Genomic DNA, 18,140 nt, shown 5'->3' on the forward strand with positions numbered 1-18,140 from the left:
TTCTAGGTGTTCCCTCACAGATCCGCACTGCTTCTAAAAAGGAAAACAAAACTGGAACAAACAAGAAAACCAACCAAGCACCTTCTATAAACTTGAGGGGCTGACTCAGAAGCTGCGCAATAGCTCTGATTCAGCTCTCCTGGCGAGTCAGGGCACCGTGATGCTCATGATGGAGGTCGGGCACGAGCTGCCTGCCACAGGAGGAAACTTTCCGAGGCTTTTCCTCGGAAGCTTTTTGCAAAATTTCCTCAGGAGCACTAACAGTTATTTATTTAGATGTCACAGGAGTAAATATGGCATTCACAACCCGCTGGTTGTTCATCCCTTGTTTAAAGGCACGGTTAAATATAAACGTTTACCAGCTGGGCCAGTGCCAGCAAGGACAATTCTGCTTCTTAGTCAGAGGGAAAATCTTTTTCAACGCCCACCTCTTCCTCTGAAAACTCTGCAATGCCATCAGTGATCTTCAGGGCACAATATGAATGACACCAAATCTGTCATGTGCTCTTTTTCATATAAATAAATAAATATAATAATAAAGGCCACACTAAAAACATCCTGCCAACAAAGAGGCTATTAGATAAGTGACTAAACCTGTCAAAACAGCTCCAAAAGCGTAAATAGCTGCTTCCTTACAAAATACGTGAAACACGAAGTGCCACCCTAAATTTCCCCAAGACATTTTAAACCACAGAATGCAGGCACAGCGCGGAACCTCCTCTGCATCGCACAGCTGAGAGCTCTGCTGTTAATCATTTCCAGGTTAAAAACAAAACCTAACCATCCACTACATCTTGCTGCAGTTTCATGATACTTTGACATCCACGAGCTACCTGCTACAACGCCCTGACGTCCTTACCAGGTAGGAGCCTATCGAGTTCCCAGTAGCAGCATCGCGATGTAGCGTACCACCTAAATCACCTAAAGCCCTTAGCTTTGATGATTCCACTGCCACAACTAACGCACCTTTTGGTTCATCTGTGAGGAATGCTTTCCTTTGCTGGCAGCACCCCTGCACCTGCAAGCTCTGCTTTCCACACTGAACACCTAAATTTCCAGTTTCACGTAGTTTCAACTCGGGTTTGATGAGTTTTACTCAATTAGTGACTGATCACCTTAAAACACACAATATTTGATCTTCAAGCTTCTTAAATATTCAGTAGGATCCAGATATGAAATGCTGGGAGTGGTTAGATAATTCCTGAGAAGACCTCTGCCAAAGGGCAGCACCAGAATGCCACCTGTGGAAGCCACGTTCCCCAAGACACGGAGCCTTTACTCAGGAAAAAGTTACTTAAAAGGACCATGCAGCACACTGGTTTTTCAAAAAATGACTAAGAGAAATTTTGTTTCCCCAAATAAGCAGCAGTAGTAATGAAATGTTTCTAACACAAAAAAATATTTTCATGACTTGTATTTGCAAAGTGCTTCTATCAAAAAATCTGGAATTTTACATGTTTGTTTCAGTAATGAAGTAAAAAATATGAAATAAAATAAAAAAGCAAAACAAGGAAAAAAAAACACATAGCCACAACTTGTGGTTACTTTAAAAACCAGCCTTCTATCAGATAATAATGTAAAGTGTTAACGATACATTTAATCAATTTTGGTAACACAAGCAGTAGACAGCAAAATTGATTTCTGTTCAGATAACAAAACGTAGCATTTTTTAATTATTGCTATTGTCGCTCCAATTGCAATGAGCATTTTTACTCTCCCTTCTCTTGTTATGTTGTAATTCTCTGAAAATGTGCTAGCTCTGCAGAAACACAAGGGTCCATGTTAGGAAAGCTTTTCACAAGGCTAAGAACCACACTGTGTAGTGTCTAAAAAAAAAAGCCTACTACTTTTTTTTCCTTCCATCACTGGACTGAAAACATCCAGCTCTATCTGCCAAAAGTGAATATTTTCATATCTGCAGAACTAGCAGCAAGTGTCTAAGAATTTTTACGGAACGGGATGACAAGCACTGAAAACACTGCTGCTGATTTTCAGTAAGCACTGAGGCTAAAGAAGCCAAAGACGATGGCAAAGAAAACACAGCACTAAGTTAAGACAAGAAAAGAGGGTGACACCAGTAGGTTAGTTTGACAGCTGTCTTGCACAAAATCATGGAACACAATCAACAAAGAAATAAAGGACGGTGGTAAAAAGTAACGCTAAACATAGGCTTACAGAAAATAGGTCTCACTAAATAAAGGCGGCGTGGCTTTCTGACAAGAATATAGGTTGGACTGGATAAAAATACCTTGTAGTTTCTGACCTACTATACTTAGATCTCTGTAAGATTTAGTGCCACTCAAGTCTGATTTAGAAGTTATTCAACACGAAGAAAACCTGGAACCTAAAACCACCTCATAAATTATTAGGGTGGCTTAGGAAAAATATTTTAAATCCACCTCATCAATAGTTAAAGCTGTTTTCTTAGCTCTAAAAATCATAGCTCATTATACCCTTGAATATTATGAAAAGCTTCTTCCCCTTTAACTTTTTCTGCAGTTGGAAAATATATATATACACAGATTATATATAAAGGGGAGAAGTTATAAAGGTAATTTAAACTTTATGAAATAAGTTCAGAGATTTTTTTCAAGAAAGGAAACTCAACATTAACAGATTTCCTCAATTAAAACAAAATAAATCAGGTGTACTTAAAAGCCATTTTTCAAGGGAAAAAAAAAAAGGATAATGATGAAAAATCTGAGCCGGTTCCACACACGTGTAAAATCTTGCAGTGCTAAACTTACCTAGCTTATACTTCTCATACCCAGAGTTACCTGGAAACATTACAGAGGATCATTTCACACTTCTGACAAGGACAGGTGCGTAACAAATTATTATGTATAAGCTGCTTCAAGGTCTTACCATATGGCACACATAAAGGAATTCAAGGCAAGAGGAAAAACTACTTCATATTTAGCTTGGTTGAAAGCTTGCACACACAGGTACTTATTCCAAATGACCTGGCATGGAGGAAGGTGCCATATACCCTGCGCAAGACATTTTTTCCTACTGCATCAGTCTGCGATACTGATTCCTTAAGACCCAGAACAGAACTTCCAAGAATTTTGTAATCAGTGATATGAACGATGACAAGAATGGCATAAAAGTAATTCAGTGTTATTAACTAATTATACAGACTGCTATGTTCTAAATTAATTACTCAAGAAATTTGTCATTGTGGAGGGAGACTATCTGACCAACACTGGAATGACAAACAAAAAGTGAGAGAAGATTATACTGGATTAAAAGACAGAAAATAACACAAAAGTATTCTAACTTTACAAAACAGATAACTGTGGATTCTCACCTACAGTACTCTCCAGTTCTGATCAACTTCTCGTGACAGTAGAAACAGAAAGAGCATAGAGAAGGTCGAGAAGAATATTAAGCCTTCATAAGACTGGGATGCTTCAAGATGTTGAAGATCCGAGTTCCAAGAGGCAACCAATGGGTAAAGAGGGAAAGGCAGCAACAAACCGCACTGTACAAAACCTGTGTAGAGGAGTTCACCTCGGCCTTCTCATCCTGTGCCAGAGTATGAGGGCTGTATCAGAGGGACTGATGTCTTCGGAAAAGCAAAGGGTTTTGTCAAATCAGGTGTATTAAATGGCAACAAATGAAGAAAAGAACTTTTTTTTTGTAGCACAAACACAGTTCACGTACGTACGGTCCATTCTTTGGACCAAACGTTGTATAACTGAATAGTCAGATTTTCACATAAAAGTATATCACTCACGATTCATATATAGAGTAATACACGTAGATGTCAAGAACAGAATTACTTATCTAGATTTTCTGTGTTGGAAATTGTTTATTCTCAAAAGTTCAGTTGGTGTTTCAATGACCCCTCACTGAAGCACTTTCCCAATAGCACCTTCCAAAGAACCTGATCAGTTACCACCGTTGAAGGCAAAGTAGTGGCTTGAAACCACCTAGCGATATGTAAATTTCTGTTAAATGCCTCTGTCCAGAACAAAAAAGAACCGGTAATCACTCACAGCTCTAAAAGCAGGAGAACAGATGACACTGCACGTGATTTTGTTCTTTTCTTACCTCCATTTTCTGCATGACCCTGGGGCTGTCAGTGCAAGGCCCTGCGCAGAACGAGCCCTCAGACCTGCAGGTTTGAGGCCAAAACCATCAGGGAGTACCAGGGTGGCAACCCTGGCTGTACCATTACTACAGTGGGACATATATTACGGTGATGTTGCCAACTTTAGCATGGCATAAGCATTCAAGTCAGTGGTCCAAAAAGCTGAAACTCAACGCTTGATACCGGTCACACTGTAGTATCTCCAGACACCCAAGCACCAGAAAAAAAGATTTCTGCATCCCTAGAACCAGATGGGCTTGGAGGTCCCTTCCACCCCAAGCCATCCCGTGACACCAGGCCGTCCTGCTCCAAGCCCTGCTGCCTGCCCTCCCGGTGTCACACCCCACAGGGACAACCCCAGGGCTCCAGCAGCCCCCACACCCCCCCAGGGGCACCTCCATGCCCACACCCCGCTGCAGCCACCCTCGAGGAACCCCGACCCCTAGGACCCCACAGCGGGGTCCACAGGACCCAGAGGACGAAGCCAGCGAGGTGAAAGCCTCAGGATGAAGTCTTGAGGGGCTCAGCGAGGCGTCGAGGCCAGGGCTCCATGTGCCGGGGGGCTCGGGGCTGGAGAGGTGGAGCCTGGCTCGGGGCGGGGGGGGGGGGGGGGGGTTGGAATCGGGGCCCTTTTTCTTCCCTCCCCCTTCATCCCCTCACCTGGCGGGGCCGCCCCTCGCCAGGGGGCCGCTCACGTCGCCCTCCGGCCCTCCCCAGCCGCCCGTCCTCCTCCGTCCCCTGTCCTCCTTCACCGGCGCTGCCACCACCACCACCGCCGCTCAGGCCCCGGCCGCCGCCGCCTCCCCCTCCATGGCGGCCGCTCCCGCCGGCTGCATTGTGGGAGCTGACCTCACTCCCTGCCGCCGCCCCGCCGCCTCCGCCGCTCGCCGCCATGGGGGCCGTGACCGACGGTGAGCCCTCCCTCCTGCCCTTTTCCCTTCATCGTGCCCCCCTCCGGCCCTAGCCGACCCCACAAACCCCCAGCCCCTTTCCCCAACCTCTCTCCCCCCCCCCCCTCCCGGCCGCCCTCCTCTGTCCGCGGCCTCCCCTCCCGCTGCTTCTCCTCCGCGGGTCCTCCCGGGTTAACCCGGCCCGGGACAGGCACTAAAAAAACAACAAAACCTTTTTATTTTTCTTTTTATTTTTTCTTTCCCTCAGATGAAGTTATCCGCAAACGGCTTCTAATCGATGGCGACGGGGCGGGTGACGACAGGCGGATCAATTTGTTGGTGAAGAGTTTCATTAAGTGGTGCAATTCCGGATCTCAGGAGGAAGGGTATTTGTTGTCTTTTTTTTTTTTGTTTTGGACTAATTAGTCTGCGTTTCGGTGGGAAATGGGGCTTGATCTGCTTTGAAAAAGCAAATCTGCCATGTTAAAATGTACGCATCTGCTGCTCTGCTTTGGCTCTGTGGTGTTTCCAGAACAAAGACGGGGTGTTAGGGTAGGAGATGAGGGCTGGAGATGGTTCAAAAATTACTCCACAACCCCCTCACGAAATCTAACAATGCTCTGAATGTCCTCAAGATTGCCTTGTTGCTTAATGATCCAGCAGTCACGATATCATAGCACTATCGTGACTTGAATAGTTTAGGTGGTGGTTGTGCAGTTGTTCCCCTAGGTAAGGGCAGTGCTGTTCCTGTGTCTGCTTCTGCTGGTCTTTATTTTTTAAAAATCAGACCAAAGCAGTGGGGGAAATAAGACAGTGTTCTGCTTTGGGGGCTGTTGTAAGAACAGATATAAATTCCAGGAGGACACCGGGTAAGGATAGCAGGTACAGTGAAGCACTGGAGTATTTAAATGTGAATCTTGGTGGTCACAGAGCGAACAATGCCTGGATCAGCCTGCGCAGTGCTTTAATACCAACTTTGAACCTTATAGAACATCATGATAGAATTACTTGATACAGTGTTTCTGACTGCACTTCCAAAAATTATACATTGAATCTTTGAAATATTTTGTTTAGTAATTACTGTTTAACTGTTTCTTACGTTACCTGAGGCTTTGTTTTCTTGTTATATAGACAGGTATTTTCATGCTGCTTAGGAATGAATATTTTGTCTGCTTTCAGTTACAGTCAGTACCAACGGATGCTGAGTACTTTATCACAGTGTGAATTTTCAATGGGAAAAACTCTTCTGGTATATGATATGAACCTGAGAGAAATGGAAAATTATGAAAAAATCTATAAGGATATAGGTAAAGATGAGAAAATACTATTTGTTTTTTTTTGTTGTTGTTGTTGTTGACTATTTCTCTTTCATGAAGAAACTAGAGGCAGTTCTGGTGAACGTAATATATACATATGATGAGTAATTTATTTCTTTTTAAATAGCACCCATGATTACCTTGTAAGCCTCTCATCCACATGTACAATACTTATAAATAAAAACATTTTAAATCTATTGAAGTGTATGTAGTTTTGAAGCTTAAGGAACTAGCAGGCCACCATATCAAAAACAGCTATTTATATTTTTATAGTTTAGTAGAATGGCTTTTTGACATGTGTTATTTGACTTCAGTCTAACTCTGTACATCTTTTTGGTAAAGAAAATAGTATAGCTGCAGCACACGAGAAGATTTCTGAATGCAAGAAACAAATCCTGCAAGCAAAAAGAATTCGAAAAAATCGCCAGGGTAAGAAGCAACATCTACATTTACACTGTGTGGTTTCATACATTGTACCAGAAAATAGATTATAAATTTTGGAAAATGCAGGGGAAAATTCTAGCATTGTCAATACTATATGTAGCCTGGTGGGTTTCATACCTGCTAGTATAAGTTTGGGGGATGAGCCAGTAGATCTCGGTGACATACAACATCAGGAAAACCTAAAGAGCAGTTCAGGGAGTTGTTTACAGGCCAAAGAAAAAAACAAAAACAAAAGCATCCAATGGCAATTCAGGTGACATAAGACCTAAAGCATATTATTAACAGCAAGACAACAAAAAAAAAAGAAGACATATCCAACACTGAAAATATTGTGCCAGTTGCACACCTACCATCTCCATAGGTAGCCTTACAAAATACCTTTTAACCAGGTACAAGAGGCATATGTGTTCCCTGCTCTTAAAAGTATATGCTGGTAATTTCAGTTGAAACTTAAAGCATTTCCTTGTAATACAGTCTTGGCCTACTACACAATTGTTTCTATCTGAATGAGGTGTTCAGCATACGTACAATATTACCATTAGGAAACGTCTATGTTAGTTGCCTATATGACCATAATGTTGTTCTTAACATGCAAAATATTGAATAAATACATTCAGTTGTTTCTCTTGTAGAATTTTGTATTTTTCTCTAAAAAAAAACTAAATGTTTGTGTAGTATCTTATCAACACAATTTTTTAAAATATATATATAAAATATGGTATCTAAAAGCAGTATTTTTGAATCATACACAAAGACCAAGTGTGCAACAGTGCAGTTATCTAAAGATCATGTTTTCTGGCCTCATCTTCTGCAAAGCTCTAGTACTGGGTAAGTTTGAGTGAGTAAATAATAGCTTACAATCATATCTGAAGTTTATTTAAAACAGCTTTTGATGTGATCATCTACTTTTAAATGTTATGGTACGACAAATTATATACATTTATATATTATATACGTATATAATATATATGACAAATTACATACATTTTAATATGTATATTTGCACAAATACTTTTTAAGGTGTATAGCATATTACATACAAATTTGAAAATATTAAAACACTTTTTCAGGAAGTAGAAAGAACTAGTACTATGCTATGGTGTGAAAGTTTTAATTCTTCAATTTGTATTTTCAGACTTGCTTAGACTAATAACATTTAAATTTCTTTCAGAATATGATGCACTGGCCAAAGTAATACAGCACCATCCAGACAGACATGAAACACTGAAGTAAGTATGAGACTGCATTAAAGTATAATAACCCAGAAAGTTACAAATCATGAGATTTGACATTTCCTTGGTTTCAGTTTGACCTTTCCTTACTGTTATATAATTTGACACCAGAAAAACTTAGGTTTCATTTTAAAATTGTGCCCATATGAGCTTTCTTTAATTAATCTCCATCTGTATGGATTCAGAAGCATTGCTAATAATTTTGTATTTGAAATTTTTCCATTGTTAAGGTGAATGAGTGAACTCAGATCTAAATGCACGACAGTTTATCAGTGACAAGTTGATCAGGAAAGAGAGATAGCGCGGCAGTACTCTAAAGTGCACCAGCAAGTAATTATGCAGAATATATATCGTACAGGCAAGTAAGATAGAATTAGAGAAAGCAGGAGAAAGCTTTTAGGCTTGTTCTATGTTTTCCTTGTAGTAGTTGTTCCTGCATGCCCGGTTATAAATTACTACCTTATATACCACAATATAACCTGCCCTAGCACGTAGATTAGACCTACCTGCTGTCCGGTGTGTCCTGATTATAACTTACAGTACCACCTGTGTCATAGTTGGATTTGGATCACTGCTTGTGCTTTTGGGTCATTTTGAATAATCATGGGGAGATCATCTTTTGAACTTTATCAAGCCACAAAAACATTCCATCTGTGAGTTTGTTCTTTACATGATTGAAGATGTAGCATCGGATTACTTTCTCATTTAAATGCAACTTGTGCCTATCCTGATGTCTTCTTTCAATAAAATTGTTATTTCACGTTTCATGGTGTTTTATAGCAAAATGAAGCTTTTTGATCATATCATTACCCTAATATAAACATTTTTATGGCTATAAACTTCTGGGACTATTTCACACACTTCTTTTTTGAATGTTTTTTTTTTCTTTCGATTTTGCCACCACAATTTGGATTATTTCAGTCCATTCTTGTGTGGCTGAGCTACTTCTCACTTCATTAGTCAGCATATGCCATTTATCAAGTGACACTTCGTAATAAAGAATTATTACAAGTGAAGCTTTTTCAGATAAGTCAATTGATTAAGAATGGAAATAACTAAACAATATTTTTTTTTTTAAATGAGAATTCCAGGTTGTTTCGATTTTTTTTGGGGTAGTTTTAATTTTGTGCAACACATCCAGGTGTGAGTTTCTTTAGCAAAGCTAGGAATGGCAGTAACTTACAGCTAGTAAATTTAGCATTTTGTCTTTTTCTTAAACGTCATTTTCTCCTCTCTTTAGAAGGGTACATATTGTTAGAAATACCAGCATGCTCATGCATTGTAAGAGTGTCTACAATATATGCCCTTTTGTCCTTAGTCCTTTGTATTTGTAGCCAAAGATACAGACTTGAACTACAACAGATTGAGTCTCCATTTTACAGAGTTTATAAATGGAACATAATAGAAAAAAAAGTTTGAAGGGAACTTGCTTCAAAGGTATTTTAGCTTTAACTAACCTCTCCAAGTGAACACTACATACAGAAGCTAGATGAAATTTTCCTCTAGTATTTTTATTGCAAGGCTTCCTTTCTCTCCAGTTTGAGGGAAGTACAGAAAAATCAAGTACTGTTAATCAAGAAAGACCAGCCTTAAATCAGAGTGGAGGAAGCCTTGCTAACAATGTCTTGAACTCAATCACTGAAAACACTAGAGAAAATGTCTGGTGAGGAAAAATGTCATACTTTATCGCAAGAGTTACATTTATAGCTTTTGCAGGTCATATGACACAATAGGACAAAGTTCAGAGAAATAATTTTTTAATGCTTTTAAGGGACTATTTCTTGGAACAACCAGTCCTGAAGCACAAAAGAAGAGAAGTAGTTATTGACTTAGTCAAGAGTAATGCACAGTAGCCAATTCAGGAAGTGACAGGAGCTGAACCACTAAATGATAGTGCCCACGGTGTAATTAGCTGCAGTATCAGAAGAGCTGTTACAGCACTGAGAAATGACACTGTCTTAGAAAAGGAGATATAAAAATGAGAAGATTAGGCAAAGATTTTCTGGAGCTGAAAGTAAAAGAAGTAAAACACCAGGTGTAGCTTGGATGTAGCTAGAAAATTACATGTCTTCTCATAGTCTTACAGCTGACAGCAAGGCATAAACAACAACCTTTGGCAAAATAGAAGCCTTTCAGAAACCAGAAGCCAAATACTAGTGAAATAATTGAATAAGTCCATAATCCGTTAGCCTGTTTCCATTATAGGAAGGTTTAAATGTGACATCCAGCCCTCTTTCAAGCATTCCCTTCAAGATACCGGTACAGAGTTTCAGGAAAAAAAAAAAAAAGGAAAAAAAAAAGAAAAAGACAATATCCTTAGGTAGCACTAAACCAGAACTTTTCCCCAACCATCATGAGTTACTCTGGACTGGAAGGTCTGTTGTGATTCCCTGCCCGACTGGTTGCAATAGCTGTCAGTGCTCCAGAAAAAAAGCCTTTATTCCCTTGCTGACCTCTATATGTCTCTGCCTGCTAATTAATCAGGGATGGTCAGCCTTAATCCACCTGACCTGTAAAGAAACATTGTTCTCATCTTATGGAGCATAAATTATAGTAGACATTACAGGAAATCGAGAAGGGCCAAGCTAGAGGTTTGAGTGTAGGAGACTTCTTCCGCATTTGAAAGCTATTCAACTTACAGTATGTTATTTACTCTATCAGAAAGGAATTTTGGTGGACCACAGTGGGTCCAAATAGGAATCAAAACCAATCAAATACTTGCAGAAAGGTCCTCAAGAGGTCTTGACAGATTACATGTCAAAAGGATAAGAATAATAACAAAGAATATAGATGTTGCATGCTTCCTTTATCTCTTAATTCCATTATCTCAATTTTCCATTAAAATAAAAACTGGGCTTGGAGAAGGAAGTATTTATATGGATCACACTAATAAAAGTATTAAATTTTGTTTGCTGTGACATAAGCTAAATCATGCAGTATCATCCAAAATATGGATTATTTTACATATTCTGCTGTGAATTTTGCATGTTATCCACTGCTCTGTGTGCCATTGTTAGAGATAAGGTACTTGGCCATGTGTTTGAGTCAAGTCTAGCAAGTGTTGTGTGTGTTTGTTGGCTATATCAGTTTATCAGTTATGTTCTCCACACTGATGCCATGTTTTTTTATTAATCTACTCCTGTCAACATAGAGAAACTGTGAACTAGCATGGCCTGGGAAAATACCATAGGTGTTTAGTGTAACCCGCTTCTTTAAATTTTATTTTATGGTCAAGAAATAATATGTATACAGGCAGAATGCCCAGTGTGCAGTTGTATTCCAGCTTGGTAGCCCTGTTTTCTATAAAAGTCATGAAATTATAAGTTTATGACATTATAGTTTAACCATTTAAGTGAAGTAGCCTTGCTTGTATGTCATTTAATTTATTATACTTTGTTTACCTTTGCATTGCTATTACCTATGCTATTTATTTAATGGTTCTTTTTCCTCTACTTAGTTCAAATTTATTTTTCAAGACGTTCACAGAACTTTAAAAATACTGTGACAATTTCTTTTCAGGCAGCTAGAAGCTTTGGGGAAAGAACTTCAACATCTTTCTCACATTAAAGAAAATGTTGAAGATAAGGTAGGTTTTTCATAGAGATTGTTATATAATTATTTAACAGGAACATAAATAATTGATAATCTGCTATGAGTTGGTTGGTTGTATGTGCTCTCAGATTTCTAAATATATACTTTATCATTCCAGTTGGAGCTGAGAAGAAAGCAGTTTCATGTTCTCCTGAGCACTATCCATGAGCTTCAGCAAACATTGGAAAGTAAGTGGTGTCCTTAAGTGATATACGTAGGGGTTGGGTGTCAGCAGATCACAAGTAATGACAGCTTCTAGCAGTGGACTGGCTAAGTGCAATTGAAGATGGTGACTTCTTGCATCGGCAACATCTATTTCCAGTCTGAGTCTATTCAGATATTTTTTTTTTTTTTTAATTCTATGAGGTAGCCACTATGTCATCTCCTGACCAGCCTTAGGCTGTAGGCAACAGACTTCTTTCAACTTTAAAATGTGGAGGTTGAGAATAGCTATTTCAAGTGTGATTTTTTTTTTGTTTTACAAAAAAAATAATCTTGTGCATAGTTTCCAAACTTTCTTGTATAATTCAGGTTTCAGTAATAGTGAACACGTTACTGTCCTCATGGTATCATTGGAGGTATTACTAAAAATAAATTGGAATATAGAAAAGCCAAATGACTTACCTACTCAGGCAGGAATCCAGTAATAGAGCGAAAACTAAAACTGTCAAACATGAGCTAAATTCAGGAATGTAGTCATTAATCTTTTATCGTACAAAGAATATTTTTAAATCAATGTTTACAGCTCATGCTCTAATATAGGCAATATTGTTTTAAATATTGTTTGCTGGATATTTGCCATGCCTTTTAAAGACCCAATAGTTGGTATAGTCTGTGGAATGTGACCTGATTAACATACATAGGTGGCTATAAGAGCAGACTTTCATTCTATAAGGCCCTTTAGATCTTCTTAAGCAGAATGAACAGTTAATCCTAGGTGCACTTTTGCAGAAGGTTACTGTTATTAAAGTGTTACTAACACTTGCTTAAATATTAGTTTCTAAAATACATTTCCATATGGATGCATGGTTTACCTTTCAGCGTCCAGAATTTTGTTAAAGAAATAACAGCTTAGTGGAAGGCACAACTTTATATGAAATAAATAAACCATCAATAAACAAAGATAAGGCATGTAATTTGAAGCAGTCTGGCACTATTTGCTTGAACTGATCCTATAGAATTTAATCAATTTTTCCTGTAATAGCTGTAGCATATATCAGCCTTAAACTTCAGGAGGATTTTTTTTCCCAATATAGTCCATAAATATAATGTAAGCATATTTGACTAACGATAGTGTATTATTTTAGATGATGAAAAACTTTCAGAAGCTGAAGAATCTCAAGAAACCCAGATGGAAACAGAGACCAAACAGTAGATACATTGTGAAAACCACTGAAGAATGTCCAAATATCTTCACTTTGTGTTCAAGCCAGTAGTGAAAGAGCAGGAGCTAAAAACTTTTTCTAGTGCTCCTGTGAATTTTTATACAAAAATGTTTTGCTTATGTTTTGTTTTGCTTATGCTTCAGGTAAAAATAGTTCCAGGTCTGTACAGGCAGATACTTTGTGTTAGTCCACAAACTTTGTAAACCAAAACACATTTCTTGTCAAAGGGTGAATCTTCTGTACAGTATTTGTGAACTAAGGTGTTTGCAAAACAGTGTCAATAAAAGGTGTTTACAAACACTCTTCTATTATTTAGCAGGCCATGAGTCTAATAGCAAGGGCTCTCTTTGTTATTTGATATTGCTCTGGTGTCAGTGCACATTTGCACGAGTCCCGGTTTCCATACTGTAGTCCAAATGTGATCTCAAACAGAACCAAGGTCTTAATTTTTCGAAGGAGTTGCCGTTTTAGAACTTGTATGTGACTAGACTAGCATTTGCTAATCTAATTCTGTAGAGACTATTTGTTTTATATGAGTATTTGTCAAAGGGTGTAAGACAACAAAAAATGTACTGTACTGTTTTTTAAGCCGATGCAAAGAACTGCAGCAATCTGTGCAACCGTGTCAAAAGTCACATTTGAAACTGATATGTTTAAAAGTGCTGTGTAAGTGCTTTGTTCTCGTAGAACCAGGAGTCTAATCCTGATAACACTTGTTATCTGCTTCTGGATTTTCTCTGTTTAAACATATTATGAAATGCATCATAGTTCCTGAAACAGGAACAGTAGACGCTGACGGTGGAACCCTTCCTTCCTCCTGATGACAAAAGTAAGCTGTAGAGCTACAATTGTAATGTTAAAGAATATTAGATACTTTTGTTATTAATAGGTGGAATGTATCCACCTGGACTCCTGTAGCTTGCAGCTGAGCAGGTTGCTGGGAGGTAAGAAATACAGGTTTCTACCATCCCATCAGGAGAAGAGAATTGAGCACGCTTTGTAAGATTTTGTAAGACAGGGGGAAGGAACAAGGGGCAGTAGCAGGTCATGTCAGTACCTGTTAGCTGTGTTCTAAAATCACCTGTTAAATCAACCCTTCCGGTGGCTTGGGTAAAGGAACACATTTTGGATCTTGCTTAGACTGTGATGTAAGTGTATGTGGTTAAAGTAAAACAACATTACACAGAACGGAGACTCCTCAAACTGGGTGGCAGGTGAGAGGGATTTCTGGGGCTCGAGCGTTGGACTTCTGTAGTCTAAATGCCATGTAATTCCCACTCTCAGTGGCTGTGGATCTGCGTGCATTGGGCTGCACAGACATATCTGAGCTTGTTTTGCTTGCATTCCAAGTTTGCTAAAGGCAAGCCAGCTGAACAAGAAGTCATACAACTTCAGTAGCATGGTGCAGCCCTGGACTTAGAAGCTGTCAAAAGTCTTCCACTTCACAGCTGGTCAACTCAGAACACAGGGGAAGCTCAGGTTTGCTGATATGATAGAGCCTGTGTAGACATGCACTGCTTGTTGTGCTCTTAAGGTTTTGCAGACTGGGGCGGGGGTGGTGGTAAGCAAACAAAAAGGATTTCATATGAAAAATACGCTGTCAAAGTATTTACTGTTCTGTGTTTTTTTCCCCACTCCTAACAACAGTGAACAGCAAAATATTTTGTAAAGCAGCAATACTAAATTATTGCTAAATCAGGGAGGAGTCACCTTCATGAATTATGAGGATCATAAATGACAAAGTCTGAAGACACTTTTAAAGTGTATTAAATTTTTTGTTGTTGAAAGGCCTTCTGTTAGCCACAGGAGTGGGTGACATTTAACAACTAAAACTGGTTTCCATAACAGCAGCAGCATGAAAAAAATAATCATGTTTTCCTATTCATTATTTTACACTGTTCTTTGGAAATTATTTGGACCACTCAAGTATCTTCTCTGGGAACTTGGACTGATCTCACTAATCTCAGGTTCTTGCACTGAACCTGACCAGAAACATGCCAGCATGTCAGTCTGCCCACCTAGTAATACATACACAGAACTGAAACTTGCACTCAAGAGAAGCAATACAAATGTATGGCAAAGGAAGGAATACATTCTAGTTTGGATTACAGTGATGCAATCTCAAAAAAAATTACTGCCCTAGAAAATCAACTCACCCTAGAGCAGTGTGGCAGCAAGAGGTTGGTGTCACCATACTGCCTTGGAGAGTAACCACAAAAAGTATGACATCAATTCATTGCAAATGCAGCCTCAGAGGGACACCCACAATCTTCGCTCTTTTTTTTTTTTTTTTCCCAGTATTCATACCTCTAACTTTTTGAGCACTGGTTTTGTACCCAAAGAGAAACAAAACCAAATGAGGCTCTAACGCCAGGCAGTGTTTAAACCACTCCGTTATTAAAGCACAAGTTCCAGGTTCTAATCTGCTCTGCATAAGTTGAAAATACATACTTGCCTCCCTCTTTATTCTTCTGATGAATTTTAATTTGTCATATTTCCAAGGCACAGATGATTGTCACTGTTTCATCCCTGCCTGGAAAGCTGCCCTGCTATGATGTTTCTTACCTCCATTGATTCTCGATGTACACACATAAAGATCTGTACACATATAAACTCCAGATCTCAATAGCCAAGCCATTTAAATAAGAAATCTTTCCTGTTTTTATGATCTGCCTCATCCCTATCTGAGCTGAAAGATTACTCGTTGTCTAAATGCTTTATCTTAATTTCATTGCCATACAGATGCAAAAATACAGGCAGAAAGAGATGCTGAAGTGACAAGCTGACATTTTCTATGTTGTTTTTCTGTCCTCTCCAAACAAAAGAGAGGTAGAGGGAGAGCAGAATGCTGGACAGAATTGGTAACTTGAGCAGAATTTTTTAGACAAAGATTTAGCAAGAAGGGAGAGAAAGAAGGTCACAGTGACACACTGCAAAGTGATGGGATCCCTCTGAAACCATGGTAATTTGAAGACAGCTGCTGACAGTAAAGAAAATTGCAAAACTACAGCCCAAAATTTTATGATAGAAATTAATTATACTAGATATTTGTCATGCAAGCTTTCTAGCTGTCACAACTGACTTGTACCATCCTTTCCACCACTCCTTTATTTCAAGTCTCAGAAGATTTTTGTGGGAAAGGAAAAGCGAAAGAAGTACAAGTTGTATTAGTTTTGCTCTGGGAACCTGAGTGCTTTTTATTTTACAGAATACATGCATCAGGGAAATCCTGTACTAGTATATGGATCACTGAAAACATATATACAACAGACACCAGGGAAAACAAGTCAGAAGTAGGGAAGTTCTGTATCTCTCATGCTTCATCCCAATTGCCAGACATGTTCTTGGGTTACCTCAACCTTCATTTCCCAGGTCTATTTTAATAAACTTTATTATCCATGTCTAGATGTCCCTAGAAGTGCCACTCGCAGCCCAGGCCCACGTGTTGCCAGGCGCTGTGCAAAGGCAGAACAAAACAGCCACTCCTGCCCCAAAGGCACCGGACAGCACAGTTAAAACCATTTTGGAGCAGTGCCCTGAGCAGAGCACACACAGTGGCTCACCTGCAAACACCCTGCTGTTTGCCCTGACCTGGCATCCTTCAGCTGCCTGCTGCCAGCCTCCCATGGCTGAATTTGGGGGTGCGTTTGGGGGCACCAGGGCTAGCACCTACCCACTGAGGGGGCTCAGCAGCCTGGCCCCAAGTTAAAGAAGAGATTCTCCACCCATTCAAGAGTAACCCTGAAGTAAGGACCACAGTGTGCTGTGGTCTTTGTCCAGGTTAGCGGCATCCTGAAGAGGATGAGTGGCCTCACACCCCTGTGCAGGATGAAATGAGGGAGTGCTTGTTTCATGGGAGCTGTGGCTCCGTCCTCACGCAAGGCAGCACTGCTGGTGTTGCTACCTGCATGGCAGGAGCTGGTATTAACCGAGGAACACATAATGAAGGATTCTGAAATGAATTTAAGTTTGTATTTCAAGTAGCTTTCACAGGGAGCCACACACAAAAAAAAGTCTCACAGCTACTGGGAGCCAGGCAAGCTGGGGTTGGGCCCTGTGCTCATGGCCGGGCCTGAGATTCGCACCTGAAATGATTCATCGCCATGCAGGCGAGCATTTACTGAAGTACCGGAGAGGAAGGATGACTTAGGGAGTGCTCGGTTTCCACCCAAACAGCACAAAACCAACCACTGAGCCCCTGCAAGACAGCCTGTTATCTGGCACACCTTCCCCTGGTCTCCATGCGGAGACGTGGCCCTCTTCGGGCAGGCCCAAACCGCAGTGGGAGGACAGCAGGCAGGAGGAGGCCCTGAACCCAGCAGGGAGGCTGCTCGGGGGTCCCCAGGGTCTTCGGGGGACCCTGGGGTTTGGGGGGTCTCCGGCACGGCCCCTCGGCAGCGGCAGGGGGCAGCAGACGCCAGCCTTGCCCGAGTGGTGAACGGCTCTGGGCTCCCCACAGACACGCTGCTGTGCTCCCGGCCTCTCGTTGGGAACAGGCTGAACAAGTTGTTTTATCGGCATTGCTCCACAACCTGGCGAGTCCTAGCTGAGCTCCGGTGCTGCCTTTAGCCTGCAGTGTGACATCGGTCCCACACCACTGCCTGAAGTCGTAAAAAACCACGCTGGGTTTTCTCTGCTTACCCAGCGCGGTTGGTTTGCAGTGTCTCACATAAACGACCCTAGTTTTTTCAAAGTCTCTACTAAAATACCCTAAAACCTCTCCTAAAACACTCAAACATATAAAACGCTGTGAAGGTGTGAAAGGGGATTGCAATTATTCCCTGTGAAAGAGGAGGGGGAGTGAGAGAGCGGTTGTTGTGTTTAGCTGCCTAGCACAGTAAAACCACCACAGTGCCATGCGAAAACCACTGCTGTTTGTAACACCCTTGGACACAACATAAGCAGACTGTAACCAATAGTTCATTTTCCCACTGAAGTTAAAGAGCAGAGAGCAAATCCTCCAGCTGTCTCTCCCACATTAGGGCAAGAAGAGCAGAGCACGGCAGTGGGGCCAAGCCCGGTCCCACAAACGTGTTGGTGTGCGAGGCTTTCCTGCCTCGAGCACACCCGGCCCCAGCAGCCTGAGGCCAAGGCAAGAGCCATTTGGGGATCATTTGTTACTGGGATGCTCAGAATTTGCAGCATCACGATGAGAAACCTGGCAAAAGTTGCTGAAAGTGTTATAC

The 18,140-nt window shown here is 40.5% G+C and overlaps 2 protein-coding genes across 6 annotated transcripts in view; one reads left to right on the forward strand and one right to left on the reverse strand.

Annotated features, from left to right (window-relative positions):
* Window positions 1-4,902, reverse strand: part of ATXN7 (ataxin 7) — an 82,318-nt gene extending 77,416 nt beyond the window's left edge. For 3 of the 5 annotated variants that reach the window (XM_027467756.3, XM_027467750.3, XM_038185728.2), the window contains exon 1: window positions 4,757-4,902. The gene's annotated coding sequence lies outside the window, so the exon portion shown is untranslated. Of the gene's footprint in view, window positions 1-4,056; window positions 4,219-4,756 lie in introns of those variants that run through there. The other 2 variants (XM_027467752.3, XM_072044600.1) reach the window with 2 other exon arrangements.
* THOC7 (THO complex subunit 7) lies at window positions 4,873-13,254 on the forward strand. The gene is made up of 8 exons (XM_027467760.3): window positions 4,873-5,007; window positions 5,255-5,372; window positions 6,166-6,293; window positions 6,645-6,731; window positions 7,918-7,975; window positions 11,498-11,564; window positions 11,688-11,757; window positions 12,877-13,254. The coding sequence occupies exons 1-8, from the start codon at window positions 4,989-4,991 to the stop codon at window positions 12,942-12,944; spliced, it is 615 nt and encodes a 204-aa protein (XP_027323561.1). The 5' UTR covers window positions 4,873-4,988; the 3' UTR covers window positions 12,945-13,254.
* The last annotated feature ends 4,886 nt before the right edge of the window (window positions 13,255-18,140 follow it).

The sequence above is a fragment of the Anas platyrhynchos genome, chromosome 13 (genome assembly GCF_047663525.1).
Source record: "Anas platyrhynchos isolate ZD024472 breed Pekin duck chromosome 13, IASCAAS_PekinDuck_T2T, whole genome shotgun sequence".
NCBI classification, from domain to species: Eukaryota; Metazoa; Chordata; class Aves; order Anseriformes; family Anatidae; genus Anas; species Anas platyrhynchos.

Excerpts from the sequence above, each read along its gene's own strand:
- THOC7 (XM_027467760.3), top strand. Across the intron at positions 6,732-7,917 it reads AATTCGAAAAAATCGCCAGG|AATATGATGCACTGGCCAAA; the intron begins GTAAGAAGCAAC and ends AATTTCTTTCAG. Across the intron at positions 11,758-12,876 it reads GCTTCAGCAAACATTGGAAA|ATGATGAAAAACTTTCAGAA; the intron begins GTAAGTGGTGTC and ends GTATTATTTTAG.